The 22734-nt window shown below is 39.4% G+C and overlaps 1 protein-coding gene across 3 annotated transcripts in view; it reads left to right on the top strand.

Moving 5' to 3' along the window:
* LOC311062288 (uncharacterized protein) overlaps nucleotides 1–22426 on the top strand; it is a 28022-nt gene extending 5596 nt beyond the window's left edge. Inside the window, exons 4-10 of one of the 3 annotated variants that reach the window (XM_084081202.1) lie at nucleotides 2748–2783; nucleotides 5505–5549; nucleotides 8167–8190; nucleotides 8818–10254; nucleotides 16911–16955; nucleotides 18828–18889; nucleotides 21300–22426. In XM_084081202.1, coding sequence (XP_083937328.1) covers nucleotides 2748–2783; nucleotides 5505–5549; nucleotides 8167–8190; nucleotides 8818–10254; nucleotides 16911–16955; nucleotides 18828–18850 — 1610 coding nt within the window. In that variant the 3' untranslated portion in view covers nucleotides 18851–18889; nucleotides 21300–22426. Of the gene's footprint in view, nucleotides 1–2747; nucleotides 2784–5504; nucleotides 5550–8166; nucleotides 8203–8817; nucleotides 10255–16910; nucleotides 16956–18827; nucleotides 18890–21299 lie in introns of all 3 variants that reach the window. The other 2 variants (XM_084081201.1, XM_084081203.1) reach the window with 2 other exon arrangements.
* Nucleotides 22427–22734: the final 308 nt, after the last annotated feature.

The raw sequence follows: 22734 nt of genomic DNA, 5'->3' as shown, positions 1-22734 counted from the left end.
TATTTCCAATTTGTGTACTTTTACTTCTACTCCACTACATATCAGGGGCAAATATTGTAGTTTCACTCCACTACAATTATTTGAAAATGTACTAGTTACTTTGCAATGATCAATTATTATATTATGGAACATACATCAACCACTTTAGCCCTATTTTATACCTACAGTAGGCTATTTGAAAATAGCAGATCTACAAGCTCACAACGCGACGCGATGCGACGCGTTGTGAGCTTGTAGATCTGCTATTTTCAAACATTTTAGTACTTTTACTTTTGGTACTTTAAGTACATTTTGACACCAATACTTTTTGTACTTTTACTCAAGTCAATGTTGAATTCCGGACTTTTGCTTGTAACAGAGTATTTCTATATTGCAATTTTGATACTTTTACTTAAGTAAAAATAACTGAGTACTTTTTCCACCACTGTGGGCGAGTTATAGGGCCTGACACTAGAGCAGAATGGTTAATAAAAAACACAGATACAACTGCAGCACTGCAAAGGGCAAGTTGGGTGGAGTGGGAGTGACGGTGAATGTTGTCTAAATAGCATTCTTAACCTTTGTAGTCAAGGGAACAGTACGTGTATCTCCATAGCATAACACAGTGGTTCTCAAACTTTTTCATGTCAAGGACCCCCAAATTGACACCTATTAGCCCGCGGACCCCCATTTGAAAAGATATGCCAGATATGATCCACATATGAGAATATTTTTATGGCTCTAGCAGTGATTTTCAACCATTTTAATTCCAAGGACCCCCAGTTTGACATGCATTAGGACTACGGACCCCTCATTTAATATCATTTCTATCTCTGGGACCCCAATTCATATTGTAAAATCAATGTTAATTTAACTCTGAGAGTGTACAAATGGAACCAAATGGACCCTAACGGGTCCATTTGGTTCCATTTGGTTCCATTTGTACACTCTCAGAGTTACAGACCCATAAGGGTCCATTTGGTTAACTATCCATCATTTAGCTGGGGACCCCCTGGACCTCCCTCAAGGACCCCACTTTGAGAACCAATAGCATAACATGAACGTGAACAAGTAACCAACAAACATTTGCAGAGTATAACTAACATCTATCAAAATATAGGCATCAAGAACAGTATTTTAAAATACAAGCCATTACACAGATTTAGCAAAACTATTAATATAGCCTCACAATCATTTTAACCACTTTAACCATATTTTATACTTCATATACTTTTTTATACAAAACAAAAAATGGCAGATATACAAGCTCTTAGCGCATCACTTCATGCCACGCTATGAGCTTGTACATTTTTGCAAATCTTTGGATTATTCAAAGATTTTCCAAGCTCATAGCTTCAAAGAGCCAACTATATTATATCTATTTTTAAAGCAATTTGGTTTTACTCAAATATTTGCTTCTGGGGGTCCCTGGAACCAAATATCTTGAGATCATTTTGGATAATTAAAAAGATAATGACAACGTTTGAGAACCACTGATATGGCAACATACAGGGACGTCACAGGCTCTCAGAAGGTGGGGGGGATGGACTTTCGGTGGACTGTACCCCTTATTTTACACTTTGGCTATTCAAAAATAGCAGATATACAAGCTCATAGCGCGGCACCGAGTGCCGCGCTATGAGCTTGTAGATCAGCTATTTTTGAAAAAGCGTGAAAAACATTTGTAACTGTCAAATGTAAACACATTTTGTATTTTCAAAAAATTGCGTTTTTTGGGCGGATTTGTTCGTTTTTTTTTCGTGTTTTGGTTACTTTATTTCGGTTTTAGGATTAGGGTTAGGTTATTTAATTCTTATTTTTTGCCTGATTTTACCGATTTATTATAAAAAAAAAACGTTTTTATTTTTTGTTTCTTTAAAAAGTGGGGGGTATGAAATCACGGATCTATTTGAGTGAGGGTGTCGCGTCGTACGCACAGTGAATGGCCGTGACGCCCCTGGCAACATACGATGTTCAGGAAACTGTTAGGATTTAGAAGACATTTTGTAAAATATGCCTCCGTCTTAATGTGTAACATATTCAGAGATGGAAACATCAGGACTTTTCGTATGTTAAAAACAATGTTTTGGTCGAGAGACTGTGTGGTGGTGCAGTCAGCGGTGAAAAAAAGTACGCAAATGTTTTACTTAAGAAAAAGTATCAATACTGCAATGTAGAAGTAGGCCTACTCGGTTACAAGTAAAAGTCCGGAATTCTAAATTTACTTGAGTAAAAGCACAAACGTATTGGTACCCAAATGTACGTAAAGTACCAAAAGTAAAAGTACTAAAATGTTTGAAAATACACACAATACACAATACTCACAAAGCGTCGCGATGTGAGCTTGTAGATCGGCTATTTTCAAATAGCCTTGGTATAAAATAGGGCTAAAGTGGTTAATGTATGTTTTATAATGTAATACTTTATATCTGCAAAGTAACTAGTAACTAAAGTTTTCAAATAATTGTAGTGGAGTAAAAGTACAACATTTGCCTCTGAGATGCAGTGGAGTAGATCGTAAAAGCATAGACAATTGGAAATGCTCCGGTAAAGTAAAAGTACCTCAAAACTGTACTTAAGTACAGTACTTGAGTACATGTACTTAGTTACTTTGCACCACTGGGTGCAGTTGGCTGTATTTAGCGTGCTTAAACTGTAAAATGTCAGATGTGGAAGAAGCTTGAGAGGTGGATGAATGGTTCTATTTACAGTGTTGTCATTTAGCTGCTGTTGTCATGGAAACTAACAGTTGTGACTTTGTGTTTCAGGCAGAGAAGGAGCTTTAATAGACCACATGAATGCTGGTAAGACCCTGTACTACCCTAGTACTCACATTTTTGTATAAGTAAAAGTATCAATACCACAATATAAAAATACTCTGTTACAACTAAAAGGCCCGTGTTCAAAATGTTACTTGAGAAAAAGTACAAAATTCTACAAAGTAACTAGTAAATAAATGTTTTAAAATAACTGTAGTGGAGTAAAAGCACAACATTTGCCTCTGAGATGTAGTGGAGTAGAAGTAATTGAAGTATTGAAAATTGGAAATACTCCAGTAAAGAAAAATACCTCCAAATTTTAATTAGAGTACAGTACTTGAGTAAATGTACTTAGTTACTTTAAACCACTGGTGAACACAACAACCATGACATCACATGGTGTTGTTGGCTGAACAGGCTAAACACGTTTACACATCATGATACTGTGCAACTTAAAACTATAATAGGCTCTATTCACATCAGCCATATTGTGAAGACATTCACAGGTGTTATCAATGATACTAATGAAGGCTCTGTTCCATTCTGGTCAAACAGAGTCAGGGTGCTGATGTTGTGCATGTTGACTCACTGGAAACACTCTGCTACACCAGTGGGTCTAAAATGTGGGTACAGGGACCCTCATGGTTCCTTAAGGGGTTTCCAAATGGCCCCTTTACGGTGTTACGGGTCCATTTGGTTCCATTTGTACACTCTCAGAGTTATGGGGGTCGTGGAAATTGAATAATCTGAGAACCACTGTGCTACACTAAATGGAACAGAGCCTTCGTTAGTATCATTGGCAACACCTGTGAAGGAAGCGATAATAAGGCTGCTGTGCATAGAGCCTATTGCCCTCTGATCTTCATTGTTTTTATGCCATTACATTTTATTTCTCCACTTCCTTTAACTGCCTCTATATGTAAAGCATTTTGAATTACCTTTGTGTGTGTGAGATTTCCTATTTACAATTAATGCATTCTTAAGTCATGCATTATTTCATATTTAAACAATTACAAGTTACCAGTGGAGTAAAGTAACTAAGTACATGTACTCAAGTACTGTACTTAAGTACAATATGAGGTATCTTTTACTTTACTGGAGTACTTCCAATTTTCAGTACTTTTACTTCTACTCCAGTACATCTCAGAGGCAAATGTTGTACTTTTACTCCACTACAAATATTTGTAGATTTTGATTATTATTACAAAACCACTTCAGCCTTATATACATTTTGGCCATTTGAAAATAGCAGATCTACAAGCTCACAATGCGTCGCGATGCGGCGCATAAAAGATTTATATGCATTTTACATGTGAAAACGTTGTGAAATGGGACATTCTGCATAATGAGAACTTTCTACTTTTGGTACTTTAAGTACATTTTGATACCAATACTTTTGTACCTTTACTCAAATATATTTTGAATTCGGGACTACTACTTGTAACAGAGTATATCTACATTGCAGTATTGATACTTTAACTTAAGTAAAACATGAGTACTTTTTCCACCACTGTTAAATACACTGAACTTAACCGTGGGTGTTGCATCATGTCTGGTGGTTATGACAATGCTCCTTATGTTACAGCTTGTAATGATTAGATAACATAGATTTGATATCATCAGTATAATCATCAGATTGCTTAGGATGTTGTGTAGACTCTAGAGAGGAGTCACATGAAAACAATAAGTAGGTTAGGTAATTCCCTGCACGTTATACCAGGAAGTAGCTCTACTGTGTGTGTGTGTGTGTGTGTGTGTGTGTGTGTGTGTGTGTGTGTGTGTGTGTTTGCGCGCACGCGTGCACACATACGCAGTGGTGTAAAGTAACTAAGTACTGTACTTTATACAGGAGTATTTCCAATTTCCAATACTTTTAATTCTGCTCCACTACATCTCAGAGGCAAATATTGTACTTTAACTCCACTACAATTATTTGAAAACTTTAGTTACTAGTTACTTTGTAGATTTTGATTATTATTACCAAACATACATTAACCACTTCAGCCCTGTATACATTTCTTTCAGTTGAAAATAGCCGATCTACAAGCTCACAATACGTCGCGATGCGACGCATTGTGAGCTTGTAGATCGGCTATTTTCAAATGATTTTCATACATTTGAAAACTTGAAATGGGACATTTGACTTAAAGGAGAATTTTTTACTAAGTTTTTCTTACCTTTTCTATGTTGTTATGATATATTAGGATGAATGGTACAGTAGAAAAATGTCATAAGTCCATCCTGGGTCCGCCACAGCTTAAAACGTGCGCGGATAGGCCTTGCATCAGATCACATATTTTAATCGTTTTTTTTTTGGTGAGATCTGACGTTCATAGTGACAGAATACTGTAAAAAAAAAAAAAAAAAAAAACAGAAGTCTAGCTAGCCGAGATTTCAATCTCGAGATTTCAATCTCGTCTAGTGAGACTTAGATCTTTTTTTGGTTGCATAGTGTTCTGTCACTATGAACGCCAGATCTAAAAAAAAAAGCTATTAAAATATGCGATCTAGCGCAAGGCCTATCCGCGCACGTTTTAAGCTGTGGCGGACCCGGGATGGAGTTATGAATTTTTTCTACTGTACCATTCATCCTAAAATATCATAACATCATAGAAAAGCTAAGAAAAACTTAGTCCAAAATTCTCCTTTAAGTAAAAGTAGCAATACCACAATATAAAAATACTCTGTAACAATTTAAAGGCGTTGTGTTGGGACTGTTGTTTTTGTTGTTGATGATAATAATGATTTTTTTCCCCTTTCATTTAGGTCGTGATGAAGGCACTACAGACATCCCTGCTGAAGAAAATTCAGGTCTGACACTATGTAACTAACCAACTAACTGCTGTAACTAGTGATGGAAGAAGTACTCACATGTTTTACTTAAAGGGCAAGACCACTTTGGTAGAGGTTTGGGTTGTGTAGTTACCTTGCCATGATGTAACTCCAAAGGTGGACAAGAAATCAAAAATAATTGCTCCATTGATTAGAAATTGATCATTCTAGTTATGCTCCTCATTGACTTACATTGTACGCTGAAAGAGCTCTCAACTGCAATGCTCTCTTTTGGCATATAAACAAAGTAAACAAAGTTGATTCAGACAATATAGAACATTCTTTTTAATACAAATGTCAACTTCCTGTTGATTTTACTATTTGAAGATCCAGATCCGGTGCCACGGATCCAGTCCGTGTTTTCTTCCTAATACAAATAGCAAAATCAACAGGAAGTTAACATTTTTATTAAAAAAAAAAACAGTACTGGGTTTGGTGATGTTCTATATTTTCTGAATCAACTTTCTATGCGTTCATTCACGTGCTAAAAGAGTGACTTTGAGAGCTGTTTCAGCGAACAATTTTAGTCAATGGGAGCATATTTAGAATTATCAATTTCTTATCAATGGAGCAATTATTTTTTGTCCCATTTCACAAGTTTTCAAATGAAATCCTTTGAAAATAGCCGATCTACAAGCTCACAACACGTTGCTTTGCGACGCGTTGTGAGCTTGTAGATTGTCTATTTTCGAATTGCCAAAGTATGTATATATATAGGTAAATATATAGGTCTGAAGTGGTTTCCTAATAATAATCAAAATCTACAAGGTAACTAGTAACTCAAGTTTTCAAATTATTATAGTGGAGTAAAAGTAAAATTTTACCTTCGATATGCAGTGGAGTAAAAGTAAAAGTATTGAAAATTGGAGATGCTCCAGTAAAGTAAAAATATCTCAAAACTGTCCTTAAGTATACTTGAGTACATGTACTTAGTTATACTTTCCACCTCTGGTACTGCCTGCCTGTCTGCCTGCCTGCCTGCCTGCCTGCCTGCCTGTCTGTCTGTCTGTCTGTCTGTCTGTCTGTCTGTCTGTCTGCCTGTCTGCCTGTCTGTCTGTCTGTCTGTCTGTCTGTCTGTCTGCCTGCCTGCCTGTCTGTCTGTCTGTCTGTCTGTCTGTCTGCCTGTCTGCCTGTCTGTCTGTCTGTCTGTTTACGCGTGTATTCAAGTACACGTGTCCCGTTATAAATTTAGTTGAATCCTGGTCTATGTCAAAAGAAAGTGAAAAATGTCACAATCACAATAAATACCGATACCATTCTAAAGTTATTGTATACAGGGACGTCACGGGCTCTCAGAAGGTGGGGAGGGATGGACTTTCGGTGGACTATACCCCTTACTTTACACTTTGGCTATTCAAAAATAGCAGATACACAAGCTCATAGCGCGGCACCGAGTGCCGCGCTATGAGCTTGTAGATCTGCTATTTTTGAAAAAGCGTGAAAAACATTTTTAACTGTCAAATGTAAACAAATTCTGTATTTTAAAAATTTCGCGTTTTTTGGGCGGATTTTTTTTTTTTTCTTGTGTTTTGGTTACTTTATTTCGGTTTTAGGGTTAGGGTTAGGTTATTTAATTCTTATTTTTGCCTGATTTTACCGATTTATTATCAAAAAATATATACATATATATATTTTTTTAAAAGTGGGGGGTATGAAATCACGGGTCTGTGAGAGTGAGGGTGTCGCGTCGTACGCACAGTGAATGACCGTGACGCCCCTGATTGTATAAATGTAGTTGTTGGGGTATTTGTCACTGAGAAATAGCAGCAGAATTCTGGAATGGCACTGGATAGGAAAGCGCAATGTGCATGGAATCTGCAAAGTGCATGTGTATCTGCAGACTTGAATTAAATTGCAGTTCACTGTTAAAGGGCAAGACCACTTTGGTAGAGGTTTTGGTTGTGTAGTTACCTTGCCATGATGTAACTCCAAAGGTGGACAAGAGATCAAAAGTAATTAATCCATTGATTAGAAATTGATAATTCAAAGTATGCTCCTCCTTGACTTACATTGTACAGTGACACGGCTCTCAGAGTCACTCTTTTAGCACATGAACAAACAAAGCTGATTCAGACAATATAGAACATCACCAAACCCTGTACTGTTTGTTTTTTAATAAAAATGTCAACTTCCTGCTGATTTTACTATTTGAAGATCCGGATCCGTGGATCCAGTCCATTTTTATAAAAAAAAAAAAACAGTACTGGGTTTGGTGATGTTCTATATTGTCTGAATCAACTTTGGTTGTGTTCGTTTATGTGATAAAAGAGTGACTTTGAGAGCTGTACAATGTAAGTCAACGAGGAGCATATTTATCAAAATGTACTTAAAGTACAAAAAGTAAAAGTACTAAAATGTTTGAAAATAGCTGATCTAGAAGCTCACAACGCGCCGCGCCGCGACACGTTGTGAGCTTGTCGGCTAGTTTGGGGGGCAATGGGGTCGGCAAAAATAAATCCCTCATAATATGGGGCCGTAAAGTTTGAGAACCCCCGTTTTAGAACATTGCAGTCTATGGCCTATCAATGAAGTAAGACTGTAAGACTCTGTCTCTCTCTCATCTCATCTCATCTTACATGTGTGTTTGTTTTTCCAGGTCCTGCAGATAGTGATGACACAGGTGAACAACCAGGTGTGTGTGTGTGTGTGTGTGTGTGTGTGTGTGTGTGTGTGTGTGTGTGTGTGTGTGTGTGTGTGTGTGTGTGTGTGTGTGTGTGTGTGTGTGTGTGTGTGTGTGTGTGTGTGTGTGTGTGTGTGTATGGCTGATTAGAAATTTGCATTAACATGTAGTTGGAGAGGTGCTTCGGTAAGACCTTATATGAAGTTCGGGTCTATAATGCATTATAACCACATTTATAATGCTTTATGATGCAATTATAAGGCATTATAACATATTATGCATAACAACTCATAACAAACACACTTTATAACTAACTAAGTTAAGGTAGTTTTAATGTGCTGTTCCACTGAGCTTATAATGCATTATGAACAGCACTTATAAAGAAGTTATAAACGTTATAAGTTGTCATACAAGAATATAAACGTTTATAACGGGTGTTATGAAGCCTTAAAAGCGCATTATAATGCATTATGAATGTGATTATAATGCATTATAAATCCAACCTGTGTTACCTATACCGTATAATGATATTTAATGGTTTAAAAACAAAATAGTTTGAGAGGCAAAATTATGTACTGATCATTTGCAGCAATATAAATTCATTGATATAACGTCTCTGCTCTACAGGTGCGACAGAAGCGACACAGGCAGACAGCGGGACAGACAGCGGGACAGTCGACAGCGAGACAGGTGACAGCGAGACAGACAGTGGGACAGACGAGCGAGAGCTAGAGGAGGAAATGAGGGAGGAGGAGGCGGCGAGTCTAGAGAACGTTGACGATGACCATAGTGACGAGAAAGAACAGAGTAGCAATGAGAGCGAAGAGCAGACTAACGAGAGCGAGGACAGCGATGACCACGACGACAGCGATGACCACGATGACAGTGATGACAGCGATGACAGTGATGACGAAAGCAAGGGAGACGAGGTAGATAAGGCGTCAATGCCAGAGGTGGAGGGTGAGACAGAGGTGTCAGACGAACAGACAGACAGCCAGGACAGTGAGGCGGGTGACGGCGAGACAGACAGTGCCGATGACATGGGCGATGACAGTAGCCCCACTGACGAGGACGGTGACAAAGACGGTCCGGACAGTGCAGACAGAACAGACGGTGCGGACAGTCCAGACAGTGCAGACAGTGCAGACAGCGATGACACAACGAGAGACGCCGCAGACAGCGCAGAACCAGAGGAGAATGACAGTGAGACAGGCGACAGCGAGACAGACGACGTACAGGGGGACGATGGCAGTGAGATGGTTGACGGCGAGACAGACAGCGCAGCCAAGAGCGATGACAATGACAGCGATTCATCAGACAGTTCAGATGACGACAAGGATGACAGCGCAATGACCGACGAAGTCAGTGAGACAGGCGAACAGGAGGACGATGACGATAAGTCCCCCGAGACAGACAGTAACGAGCAGGACAACAGTCAGGAGGGTGAGACAGGCGACAGCGAGACAGCGGCCGATGACAATGACGACATGCTCGTGACAGAAGCTCCAGACAGCACCGAGGAGCCCGAGGAGACAGGCGACTTGCCAGAGGACGCAGGGACAGACAGTGACGAGCAGGGCGACGGCGAGGACAGTGAGACAGGCGACAGTGTGGACGGCGAGACAGGCGACGGCGAGGACAGCGAGACGGGCGATGACTCGAAGTCGAAAGAAGCCGCGGATAGTGTAGAAGAGCCGGAGGACAATGACGACAGTGACAATGACGACAGTAATAGCCAGACAGGTGACAGTGACAGCGAGACAGATAGTACAGAGGAACAGGGTGATGACAGTGCGCCCGCTGGTGGCGACAGCGAGACAGACGTTGACGACAGCAATATGTCAAATGCAGCCAGCGACGACACTGGTGACGACACTGGTGACGACACTGGTGACGATACCAGTGACGATATGGGTGACGATACTGGTGACGACACCGGTGACGATACCGGTGACGGCACCGGTACCGGTGACGATACAGGTACCGGTGACGACGACGCAGTGTTAACAGTAGAAGGCGACGAAGCGGTGGAGCCCAATGCAGGACAACCCGACTCCGTCGAAGGTCAGTATTACGCCACCGTAAAAGCCCTGTTCATTATAGGCTTTATGCACAGCAGCCATATTGGAAAGACATTGGGCCTCCTTCACAGGTGTTACCAATCCAACACACTAATTAAGGCTCTGTTCCATTCTGGTCGAACAGAGTGTACAAATGGAACCAAATGGTTCCTTTTTTACACTCTCAGAGTTATGGGGGGTTCTTGAAATTTAAACGTTTGAGAACCACTGTGCTACACGGAATGGAACCGAGCCTTCATTAGCATCATTGGTAACGCCTGTGAAGGAAGTAAGGAAGAGGCCCAGTTTCCTTCCAATATGGCTGCTGTGCATAGAGCCTATTGTCTCTGACGGGTGGAAACCTCACATGTCCAAAACAATATTACTTTTCAGGATTCAAATTAAAAAAGCATCAAAAGTAGCAGATCAGTGAGCTCTAAACGCATCCTTTTAGCAATCAATGTAATACGTAGCTCTGTACAATCTGCAGACTGTTGATAAAGTATTCAATCAATCAAATCAAAAATAGCAGATCTGCAAGCAAATAGCACGGCACCAAGTGCCGCGCTATGAGCTTGTAGATCTGCTATTTTTGAAAAAAATGTGAAAATGTGTACAGATCTTAGAATATATATATATTCTTTTTTAAGCAAACTCCAATATTTGCTTCTGGGGGGGTCCCTGGAACAAAATATTTTGGTGGTCAAATGCATATCATTTTGGGTGGTCCTTGACATGAAAAAGCTTGAGAACCACTGATATTATGGCAACATCAGTTTTTCAAAAAACTAAGACATTTGTAGAATCCCCCAGAAGCAAAGATTTGAGTTAAAAATTTAAAAAAATAATAATAATATATATATATATATATTCAAAAATTTGCACAAAATAATGTTCAAAACTTTTCAAAAGATGAGCTTGTATATCTGCTATTTTTTTTATAGCCAAATAAGTCTAAAATGACTGAGATGCGTTCCCGTATTGAATGGGTTAACAACATGGGGAAGATGCTAGGATCAAATGTGATTGTTTTTGTATTCGTGTCCTTCCACAGAACATGACAGTTGAATAGGCTCTATGCACAGCAGCCATATTGGACAGAAATTGGGCCCCTTCCTTGCTTCCTTTACAGGTGTTACCAATGACACTAATTAAGGCTCTGTTCCATTTAGTGTAGCACAGTGGTTCTCAAACTTTTTCATTTCAAGGACCCCCAGGGTCCATTTGGTTCCATTTGTACACTCTCAGAGTTACACCCTCTCAAGGAACCATGAGGGTCCCTGGACCACACTTTGAGACCCACTAGTATTTCTTGTGAGCCAACATGCACAATATCAGCACCCTGACTCTGTTTGACCAGAATGGAACAGAGCCTTCATTAGTATCATTGGTAACACCTGTGAATGAAGTCAGAAGAGGCCCAATTTTTCTCCAAAATGGCTGCTGTGCATAGAGCCTATTGAAATACTTGACGTGCAAACACAAAAGACATCTTTCCTACACCAGTAGGCCTCATAATAATAATAATGATGTAGACCTTAAATTAATCCCATGAGGGAAATTCAGTGCCAGCTTCAAGGTGGCGGCTGCTCGGCTGCTACGGGCACGAACCTGGGACCAGCGGTGTAAAGTAACTAAGTACATTTGCTCAAGTAGCCTACTAATAAGTATTATTTTGAGGCACTTTTACTTTACTGGAATATTTCCAATTTTCCATACTTCTACTTCTACTCCACTACATCTCAGAGGCAAATGTTGCACTTCTACTCCACTACAATTATTTGACAACTTTAGTTACTTTGCAGATAGAAATGATGATTATAGAAATGATAGAAATGATTTTGGGGCGGCAGTGGCTCAGGGGTAGAGTGGCCGGGTAGAGTGAACTGGAAAACCGCAAGGTTCCCAGTTCGATCCCGGGCTGGGGCGCTCCCCTAGAGTTAGTGTCGAAGTGTCCTTGAGCAAGACGCTGAACCCCTAATTGCTCCCGATGAGCAGGTTGGTGCCTTGCATGGTTTCCTCCGCCATCGGTGTATGAATGTGTGTGTGAATGGGTTAATGGCACAATCAATGTAAAGCGCTTCGGATAGAAGCGCTATATAAATGCACCATTTACCATTTACCATTTATTATAAAACACACATCAACCACTCTAGCCCTGTTTTATACCTACAGTAGGAAATTAGAAAATAGCCGGTCTACAAGCTCACAACGCGTTGCATCGCGACACGTTGTCAGCTTGCAGATGCTATTTTCAAACATTTTAGTACTTTTATTATTGGTACTTTAAGTACATTTTGATACCAAAACGTTTGTACTTTTACTCAAATTAATTTTGAATTCAGGACTTTTACTTGCAACAGAGTATTTCTACATTGCAGTATTGATACTTTTACTTAGGTAAAACATTTGAGTACTTTTTCCACCACTGCTTAACACGGCCGAGAATAGCAGACCTACAAGCTCACAATGCGTCGCATCCGCGATGCATTGTGAGCTTGTAGATCTGCTATTCTCGGCCGTTCTTGTCACGCGACAGAACACATGTCGTGCGATGGGCAAATTGGGTTTTTACTGTTCATCTGATTACTGTGGAATTCCTGCCTGGCGACAAACAAACAAAGCAGGAAGTAGAATAATTTAGAGACCGGTCGAGCAGGAAAGGTTGATGAAGGGGATTTTGAGAAAGATGAAGTTGTGGGAAAACAGCAGGAAGTTACGCACACGCACACATGCACGCACACAAACAAACAATGATAAAACATTCTTCAGTTGGTATGAGGAACCATTCTATTAAATGGAAGGCCAAACTGTTCCTCACTCTCTCTCTCTCTCACACGCACGCACGCACGCACGCACGCACGCACGCACACACACACACACACACACACACACACACACACACACACACACACACTAACCATTATGTATGTCCACATAAAGGAGAATACATACAGGGACTCACTTATAGGTGCAGTAAGGTTACATTCACAAATTCATAGCATAATGTCTTCATGATACAATAGTCATGTCACTCAGTACTCTATGGGTATAAGTAACAGCGTCTTCGCCAGTGGTGTAAAGTAACTAATTACATTTACTGAAGTACTGAGGTATTTTTTACTTACTTTTTACTGGAGTATTTCCAATTTTCAGTACTTTTACTTCTACTCCACTACATCTCGGGGGCCAATATTGTACACACCCACACCCACACCCACACACACACACACACACACACACACACACACACACACACACACACACACACACACACAGATAAAAAAAATCTCATTGTCTTGGTATGAGGAAACATTACATTGAAATGCAAACCCATACAGTTCCTGGACACGCGACACGCAGGCTCGTAATGGAGAGGAAACTAATTATTTCCGTCAGACAGTTTCGTCTTCTTTTTAACCCCCAGGCTTATTTTCCTTCTATTGTTCTTGCTCATCGGACACACGCTTGACGTCAACAGGCGTGTTGATCAACACTTGCTTTGTATCTCTTGTAGTTACCAGTGTGACATCGTTGCTTTCGAAACCTTGTGATCTCCAGTGGTGGAAAAAGTACTCAAATTCTCTACTTTAGTAAAAGTACCAATACTGCAATATAAAAAATACTCAGTTACAAGTAAAAGTCCAGAATTCAAAATTGACTTGAGTAAAAGTACAAAAGTATTGGCATCAAAATGTACTTAAAGTACCAAAAGTAAAAGTACTAGAATATTTGAAAATAGCAGATCTACAAGCTCACAACGCGATGCGATGCGACGCGTTGTGAGCTTGTATATCTGCTATTTTCCAATAGCCTATAGGGCTAAAGTGATTAATGTATGTTTTATAATATAATAATTTATATCTGAAAAGTAACTAGTAACTAAAGTTTTCAAATAATTGTTGTGGAGTAAAAGTACAATATTTGCCTCTGAAATGTAGTGGAGTAGAAGTAAAAGTATTGGAAATTGGAAATACTCAAGTAAAGTACAAATAGCTCAACATTGTACTTAAGTACAGTACTGAAGTACATGTACTTGATTACTTTCCACCACTGGTAATCTCTATATTCTAACTTTTAGTGTTTTTTACTTCATCATACTACTTACTAGTGGTGTAAAAAGTGCTCCATTTCTTTCACTTAAGTAAAAGTATCAATACCACAATGTAGAAATACTCTTGTACAAGTAAAAGTGTGGCATCAAAATATACTTAATGTACCAAAAGTAAAAGTACTCAATATGCAGAATGTCCTATTCACAAATAGCAGATCTATAAGCTGTGAGCTTGTAGATCGGCTATTTTCCAAAAAGCCAAAGTTTGAATAGGGCTGAAGTGGTTAATGCATGTCTTGTAATAATAAACACAATCTACAAAGTAAGTATTAACTAAAGTTTTCAAATAATTGTAGTTTAGTAAAAGTACAATATTTGTCTCTGAGATGTAGTGGAGTAGAAGTAAAAGTACTGAAAATTGGAAATGCTCCAGTAAAGTAAAAATACCTCAAAAGTGCAGTACTTGAGTAAATGTACTTAGTTACTTTAAACCACTAAAAGAGAGGAGCTCGATCATACTACAGCGTCACACAAAAGCATCAGAAGTAGCAGATCTGCAAGCTCGAAGCGAAACAATGCGATGCGTTGTGAGCTTGTAGATCTGCTACTTTTGCTATGTGTCTGTATTTGAATCCTGAAAAGTAACAGCTTGGACATACAGAGGTTTCCACCCGACAGAGAGGATTTTGATGAAGGCAGATTATTATAGGCTCTATTCACAGCAGCCATATTATGAAGACATTCACAGGTGTTACCAATGATACTAATGAAGGCTCTGTTCCATTCTGGTCAAACAGAGTCAGGGTGCTGATATTGTGCATGTTGGCTCACTGGAAACACTCTGTTACACCAGTGGGTCTACAGTTGGGGTCCAGGGACCCTCATGGGCTTCCAAATGGCCCCTTACATGTGTGTAACTCTGACAGCGGTTTCACACTATGGCCCTGGGTGCGCACTCGAGACCGCTTGGAAGGTTTCGCGCTAGTGTGAATGTTGCGCATCGTTCCCCGAAACGGATCGCCGTTCCGTACCCGAAACCACCTCGGGAGGTAGTCTCGGGTGCGATTCTTGCGTCCTCGGGGACGGTACACTGCAATGTGAAAGCAAGCGTATCGTTTGACGGAAGTGGCCCGCTATTTGTAAAAGGTGACGGTATATAAACTCGACAAAAACAGTCAACAAAAACACGTCGCAGATCAATCCACAGGGGTTCAACCATGGCCGGATCCCGCGGCTTAATTTCATCATTAAATTTTAAAATGAACCCGCGGGATGATGAAAGATTTAGTATCATCCCGCGGGTTAATTTTATCATTAAATGACCAAATGAACCCGCGGGATGATGCGCTAAAACCCGCAATATTTATATATAAAACGTATTTATTTATTTATATAAAACATTACATACAGAAATAGAATGAGAGCGCGAGATAGAAAGAGAGGCCGTGTCATGGCCATATAATGACAGCAACAATATATATATATATATATATATATAATAGTATATCTTGTGGATATCTTGTGGAGTTTCAACTACTATGCATCCCAGATATATATAGCTTGTAAGGCTTTGTAATTTGAAATTTGTAAGTAAATATGGTAACTCATTTAGATGTAGGCCTACGTAGGTTTATGGTTTCCCATGGACTACTCATGATGCAATTTCTCTTTCATAACAGATACATACATGTGCCAGATAATCCCCACACAAAGAGAGTAAAAAAAGAAAAGATGTTACTTTATTTAGTAAGACATGAGAAACAGTACATGGAAGTACAATTCACAATACAAGGTTTCAGTCATTCAGTCCGACTTCACTGTATAGGCTAGTTGCCTTTTCATAAATGATATATTTTTGTACTTAAGCTGTCGTGAAAGTTTATAATATTTAGAGAAATGTAAGGTTTCAAATACAAAAGTAGTAGTTGTTGTGAAGGTTAGCAAACTGGACATTTAGACTGAATGTTTCCTGTATCCTCATCTTGCGCGTTGTGTTTCACCAGGTTTTATTTGTGTTGTTTCTCATAAGCGTGCATCCGTTGTCTGTCAACAACACGCGCGCCAACAACACAGCAGTCTGTGCCTTGACTTCTGTGCGCTCAGTGCGCTCCTGACTCTCTCCAGGCGGCAACCCTATATTTATGCGCGACCAGCACAAACATTGTCGCATAGTTGATGACGTCTGTGTCCACTGGCGAAGCACTATGTGCATGCCGCCACCTATAGGATCGGGGGTATATATGCAAGTGTTCTCGGGCGCGTTAGAGCCTTGGCCAGTGTGAATGCGGGCCAGCCAAGCGCACTCGGAAACGGAGCGGTCTGGAGTGCGCACGCGGAACCATAGTGAGAAACCGCCCTGAGAGTGTACAAATGGAACCAAATGGACCCTTACGGGTCCATTTGGTTCCATTTGTACACTCTCAGAGTAATGGGGGTCGTGGAAACCACTGTGCTAGACTAAATGGAACAGAGCCTTCATTAGTATCATTGGTAACACCTGTGAAGGAAGTGATAATATGGCTGCTGTGCATAGAGCCTATTGAATGTTTTTGTTTTTTGTGTTCATGTTTTCATGTGTTGATGATGATGTCATTTCCTGTTTACAGTGGTGACTGACATGACAGACGACACCACAGACAGCAGCGCACAGGGTAAAGTCCCGCCTACGACACAAAGCTCCTCCCACAACTTAGTTCTTAAAGGGCAAGACCTCTTAGGTAGAGGTTTGGGTTGTGTAGTTACCTTGCCATGATGTATCTCCAAAGGTGGACAAGAAATCTAAAATGATCGCTCCATTGATTAGAAATGGATCATTCAAAATATGCTCCTCATTGACTTAGATTGTACAGTGAAACAGCTCTCAAAGTCACTATTTTAGCCCATAAACGAACACAAACAAAGCTGATTCAGACAATATAGAACATCACCAAACCCAGTACTGTTTTTTTTTTAAATAAAAATAGCAAAATCAACAGGAAGAAACATTTTCTATATTGTCTGAATCAACTTTGTTTACATTTGTTTATGTGCCAAAAGAGTGACTTTGAGAGCTGTTTTACCGTACAATGTAAGTCAATGAGGAGCATATTTAGAATGATCAATTTCTAATCAATGGAGCAATTATTTTTGATTTCTTGTCCACCTTTGGAGTGACATCATGGTAAGGTAACTACACAACCCAAACCTCTACCAAAGTGGTCTTGCCCTTTAAACTGTGAAGTTCTAAAGTTTCTACATTTCTGAGATCATAGACTCTAGAAGACTTTTTGAGAGTCAGTTCTAAATTCTACCCTCCAGATTATGTAAAATTCTGATATTATATGGTATTAAGATTATAACACTCTTCAGGTATTAATCCAGTGATTACAGTGTTCTAAATATTATTATTATAGTTAAAGTTTCTTATGTGTAGAACCCTAAAAAAAAACATTTACCAGTTTTAATAAACCAATTCCCATTAACAGCTGAGCAAATATCCTTTGGTTGACTGTATTTTTATAAATGTTTACGTGGTGACTGATGCCATTATGTACATGTTTCAATCTGTTGACTGTAATACAGTACATGTATACATATTTTGAATTAATAATATGAATATGAATATGAATATACATAATAATAAAAAATGTTATTATTATTATTATCATTATCATCATCATTATCATTATATTTATTCAGCATAATATTTCTTACCTTCCGCTAAGCTGGTGTTAGACCTAAATCTGTGGCCTATCCAGTTGTGTTTTCCCAGAAAGGTGTCCGTTTTGCATTTTTCAGGAGATTCACTGTTGGAAGGGAGGCTGTTTAGGAGGACTGGTAGACTATTTATGCTTTTTTTTTTCCAGTCAGGTTAATGCAGAGGAATAAACTGCCGTCAGACTGACTACGATAAACTATGCTGGAGTCAGAGAATAGGCTCTATGCACAGCAGCCATAATATTGGACAAAAATTGGGCCCCTTCCTTACTTCCTTCACAGGTGTTACTAATGATTCTAATGAAGGCTCTGTTCCATGTAGTGTAACACAGTGGTTCTCAAACTTTTAAATTTCAAGGACCCCCATAACTCTCAGAGTTACACCCCCTCAAGGAACCATGAGGGTCCCTGGACCACACTTTGAGACCCACTAGTGTTTCTAGTGAGCCAACTTGCACAATATCAGCACCCTGCCTCTGTTTGACCAGAATGGAACAGAGCCTTCATTAGTATCATTGGTAACACCTGTGAAGGAAGTAAGAAGAGGCCCAATTTCTCTCCAAAATGGCTGCTGTGCATAGAGCCTATTGGATAGGTCACAAATTTGGTCGCCACACCAGTGAGGCTTTAAGTTTTGGCTAGCTGCTTTAAATAAATAAAACATATTTATGATCGCTAAATGAGCTAGTGATGAGAGTGGCAGTTTTATTACAGTGTAAAGCTTGCCAGAAATCCATGAATTGATTACTTTTAATGAAGATTACAACATGAAATGAAAAGTTAATGACAATGACAACAAAGCTAATTAAAATCTTTACACTTTTCAGCTGTGACTGCATCCATGTCTTAGCAGGGAGGAGCCATTAGTGTGAGAGACACTGACCTTCAGGTACACACACACACACACACACACACACACACACACACACACACACACACACACACACACACACACACACACACACACACACACACACACACACACACACACACACACACACACACACACACACACACAGATTACATTAGGACAGTATTACATTAATATAACATTCTATATAGAACAAATCATCTTGACATCACCACAACCAAAAATGTATTTCCGGGTAGATAAAGCCTGCAGTGTGACATTGAAGCAGTATCATACATTAACATTATATTTGGAAGAACAGGACACTTATGATATTGTTATTGACTATTAGAAATAGATCATTTTGTTATGAATATCCACAGGTTGACAAACTACACATGCTAATGTTTCGGACACTTTATTCTATACTGTGTAGAAATCCACATGACCTGGACATAATGCTCTACACTCGGTGGAAAATGTACTCACATTTTTTACTCAAGAAAAAGTATCAATACTGCAATATAGAAATACTCTGTTAGGGCGCGCTCCCACCGCACTTTTATTTTACCTCTGGGGCAGAATCTGCCAATGCTTTGTCAATGCAAATGCGTGGATTCTTGGAAAAAATCCGCAAGACCAGGAATCCACGCATTTGCATTGACAAATAAGCATTGGCAGATTCTGCCCCAGAGGTAAAATAAAAGTGCGGTGGGAGCGCACCCTTAGGGCGCGCTCCCACCGCACTTTTATTTTACCTCTGGGGCAGAATCTGCCAATGCTTTGTCAATGCAAATGAGTGGATTCTTGGAAAAAATCTGCAAGACCAGGAAAAGTGCGGTGGGAGCGCGCCCTTACAAGTAAAAGTCAGAAATTCTAAATTTACTTGAGTAGAAGTACAAAATTATTGGCATCAAAATGTACTCTACCAAAAGTAGATTATGCAGAGTGTCCCATTTCACAAGTTTTCAAATGTGTAAAATGTTTCAATTGTAGATCGGCTATTTTCAAATGGCCGAAATGTATTTAGGGCTGGAGTGGGTAATGTATGCTTTGTAATAATAATCAAAATCTATTAAGTAACTAGTAGCTAAAGTTTTCATATAATTGTAGTGGAGTAAAAATACAATATTTGCCTTTGAGATGTAGTGGAGTAAAAGGAAAAGTATAGACAATTGGAAATACTCCAGTAAAGTGAAAAATACCTCAAAATTGTACTTAAGTACAGTAGTTAGTTACTGTACTTTCCACCAATGCTTGAATATGCTGTTAAAATGCCACCTGTGTTAACCATTTGAAACCCAGCTTCCATATTCTGGGGGTAACATTAGCCAATAATAGCCGATCTACAAGCTCTTCGGCAATTTGTGGCGAAGAGATTTGCTGTAGTGGTAAAAAAAAGCACAAAAAAGTACAGATGCAACTCAGTTCCAGTGGACTGTATGACGGGACAATTTCACCATAAATTATAATCTCCACGATATGATTGACCCCTTCAAACTGGGAACGCACCTGTGTCACTTTAGATTTATTTGGCTATTCATAAATAGCAGATATACAAGCTCATAGCCGCGCTATGAGCTTGTGATACACTGGGTGAAAAGGCTGATATACCGTGGGCAGGGCATTTTTGAGAAAAGACCAAAAAAATTGCAAATTTCTGCAAAAATGTATATTTTTTAAAGCGAACATTTGTCAAATACTTTTGTTCCAGGGACCGCCCAGAAGCAAAGATTTGAGTTTTGATTAGTTGAATATTTTATAAGGCAGAAATGTAAAATAAAAGCACAATTACAGTTAAAAAAACGGCCAAAAAAGTCCATGCGGTCTTGTTTCCGTTGAGTTCCAAATTTTTGCTTTAAAAATATATACAGTATATTAAAAGATTTGCACACATTTTCACGATTTCTTTTCAAAAATAGCAGATCTACAATAGCACGGCAGAGTGCCGCGCTATGAGCTATGAGATGACAATACATCTAAAGTGACACAGACGCGTTCCCGGATTGAATGGGTTAACCCATTAAGACCTGAGGCCGATTCTATACATATGCCTTCTAAATCAGCAGTTCTCAAACTTTTCCGCGCCAAGGACCCCCAAATTGATATGTATTTGGCTGCGGACCCCCATCTGAAAATGTTTTGTGCCAGGGACCCCTGGCACCCCCCCCCCCTCGCAGTGCGTTATAGATCTGCTATTTTTCAATAGCCAGATGCGTTGCCAGTTTTAATGAGTTAATGTGAGCGTTTATTTTTATTTTGAGAAACAATAATAAGGATTATGGTCCAATCCCTACTCTGCAACGCGACGCGTGCGGGGAGGGGTTCGCGGCACGATGGGACGCGAAGATTAATAGTTTCACTTAAGTAAAAAACTTTGAGTACTTTTTCCAACTCTGATTACACACATCTTGATCTTGTCTATTTTTGTCTAATGTTTCTTCTTCAGAGCCATGCTGGTGTCCACAACACACAGTCCCGTCGCCATGACTACAACACCATCAACAAAAACAACAACAGCTACAACAACAACAATAACAACAACACTTAATGAGACAAACTAATTTGTGAAACTGTCCTGAAATCTCTCTGTCTTTCTCCGCCCGTCCGTCTCTCTCTCTCTTTCTCTCTGTCGGTCTGTCTGTCAGTGGTGTAAAGTAACCAAGTACATTTACTCAAGTACCGTACTTAAGTACGGTTTTGAGGTATTTTTTACTTTACTGGAGTATTTCCAATTTTTCCATACTTTTACTTCTACTCCACTACATCTCAGAGGCAAATGTTTTACTTTTACTCCACTACAATTATTTGAAAACTTTAGTTACTAGTTACTTTGCAGATATAACTTATCACGTTATAAAACATACATTAACCACTCTAGCCCTATTTTATACCGAGGCTATTTGAAAATAGCCGATCTACAAGCTCACAACACGACGCGTTGTGAGCTTGTAGATCTTCTATTTTCAAACATTTTAGTACTTTTGCTTTTGGTGCTTCAAGTACATTTTGATACCAATACTTTTGTACTTTTACTCAAGTAAGTTTTGAATTCCAGACATTTACTTGTAACAGAGTACTTCTACATTGCAGTATTGATACTTTGACTTAAGTAAAACATGTGAGTACTTTTTCCACCACTGCTTTCTGTCTGTCTGTCTGTCTGTCTGTCCGTGTGTCTGTCTCCCTCTCTCTCTCTGTCTGTCTGTCTGTCTGTCTGTCTGTCTGTCTGTCTCTGCCTGTCTGTCCGTCTCTGTCTCTCTGTCTCCATGTGTCTCATGCTGAATATTTGTAAATCTAATGTGTGTAAATCTGCTTTTTTTTGTGTTTGTGTAGTTTGATAGCCTTATGTGTTCCTGACCACACACACACACACACACACACACACGCACACGCACACACACACACACACACACACACACACACACACACACACACACACACACACACACACACACACACACACTGGCAGGATGTTGTTGTTTTATCGTTCGTTGTAAAACTAAATTGAACAAAAAACATGCGTTGGAGACAGAGGAACACTCAAATAAAGACATACCAGAGAATAAGCATTCACTCACTGTGTGTGTGTGTGTGTGTGTGTGTGTGTGTGTGTGTGTGTGTGTGTGTGTGTGTGTGTGTGTGTGTGTGTGTGTGTGTGTGTGTGTGTGTGTGTGTAGGTTTGCGTGTGCGTGCAGTGGTGTTAAGTAACTAAATACATTTACTTAAGTACAGAACCTAAGTACAATTCTGAGGTATTTATACTTTACTTGAGTATTTCCAATTTCCAAAACTTTTACTTCTACTCCACTACAGCTCGGATCCAAATATTGCACTTTTACTCCACTACATTTATTTGAAAACTTTAGTTGCTAGTTACTTTG

The sequence above is a fragment of the Gymnoscopelus microlampas genome (assembly GCF_963454915.1).
Source record: "Gymnoscopelus microlampas genome assembly, chromosome: 15".
NCBI lineage: Eukaryota > Metazoa > Chordata > Actinopteri > Myctophiformes > Myctophidae > Gymnoscopelus > Gymnoscopelus microlampas.
This window is presented reverse-complemented; position numbering and strand designations above follow the sequence as displayed.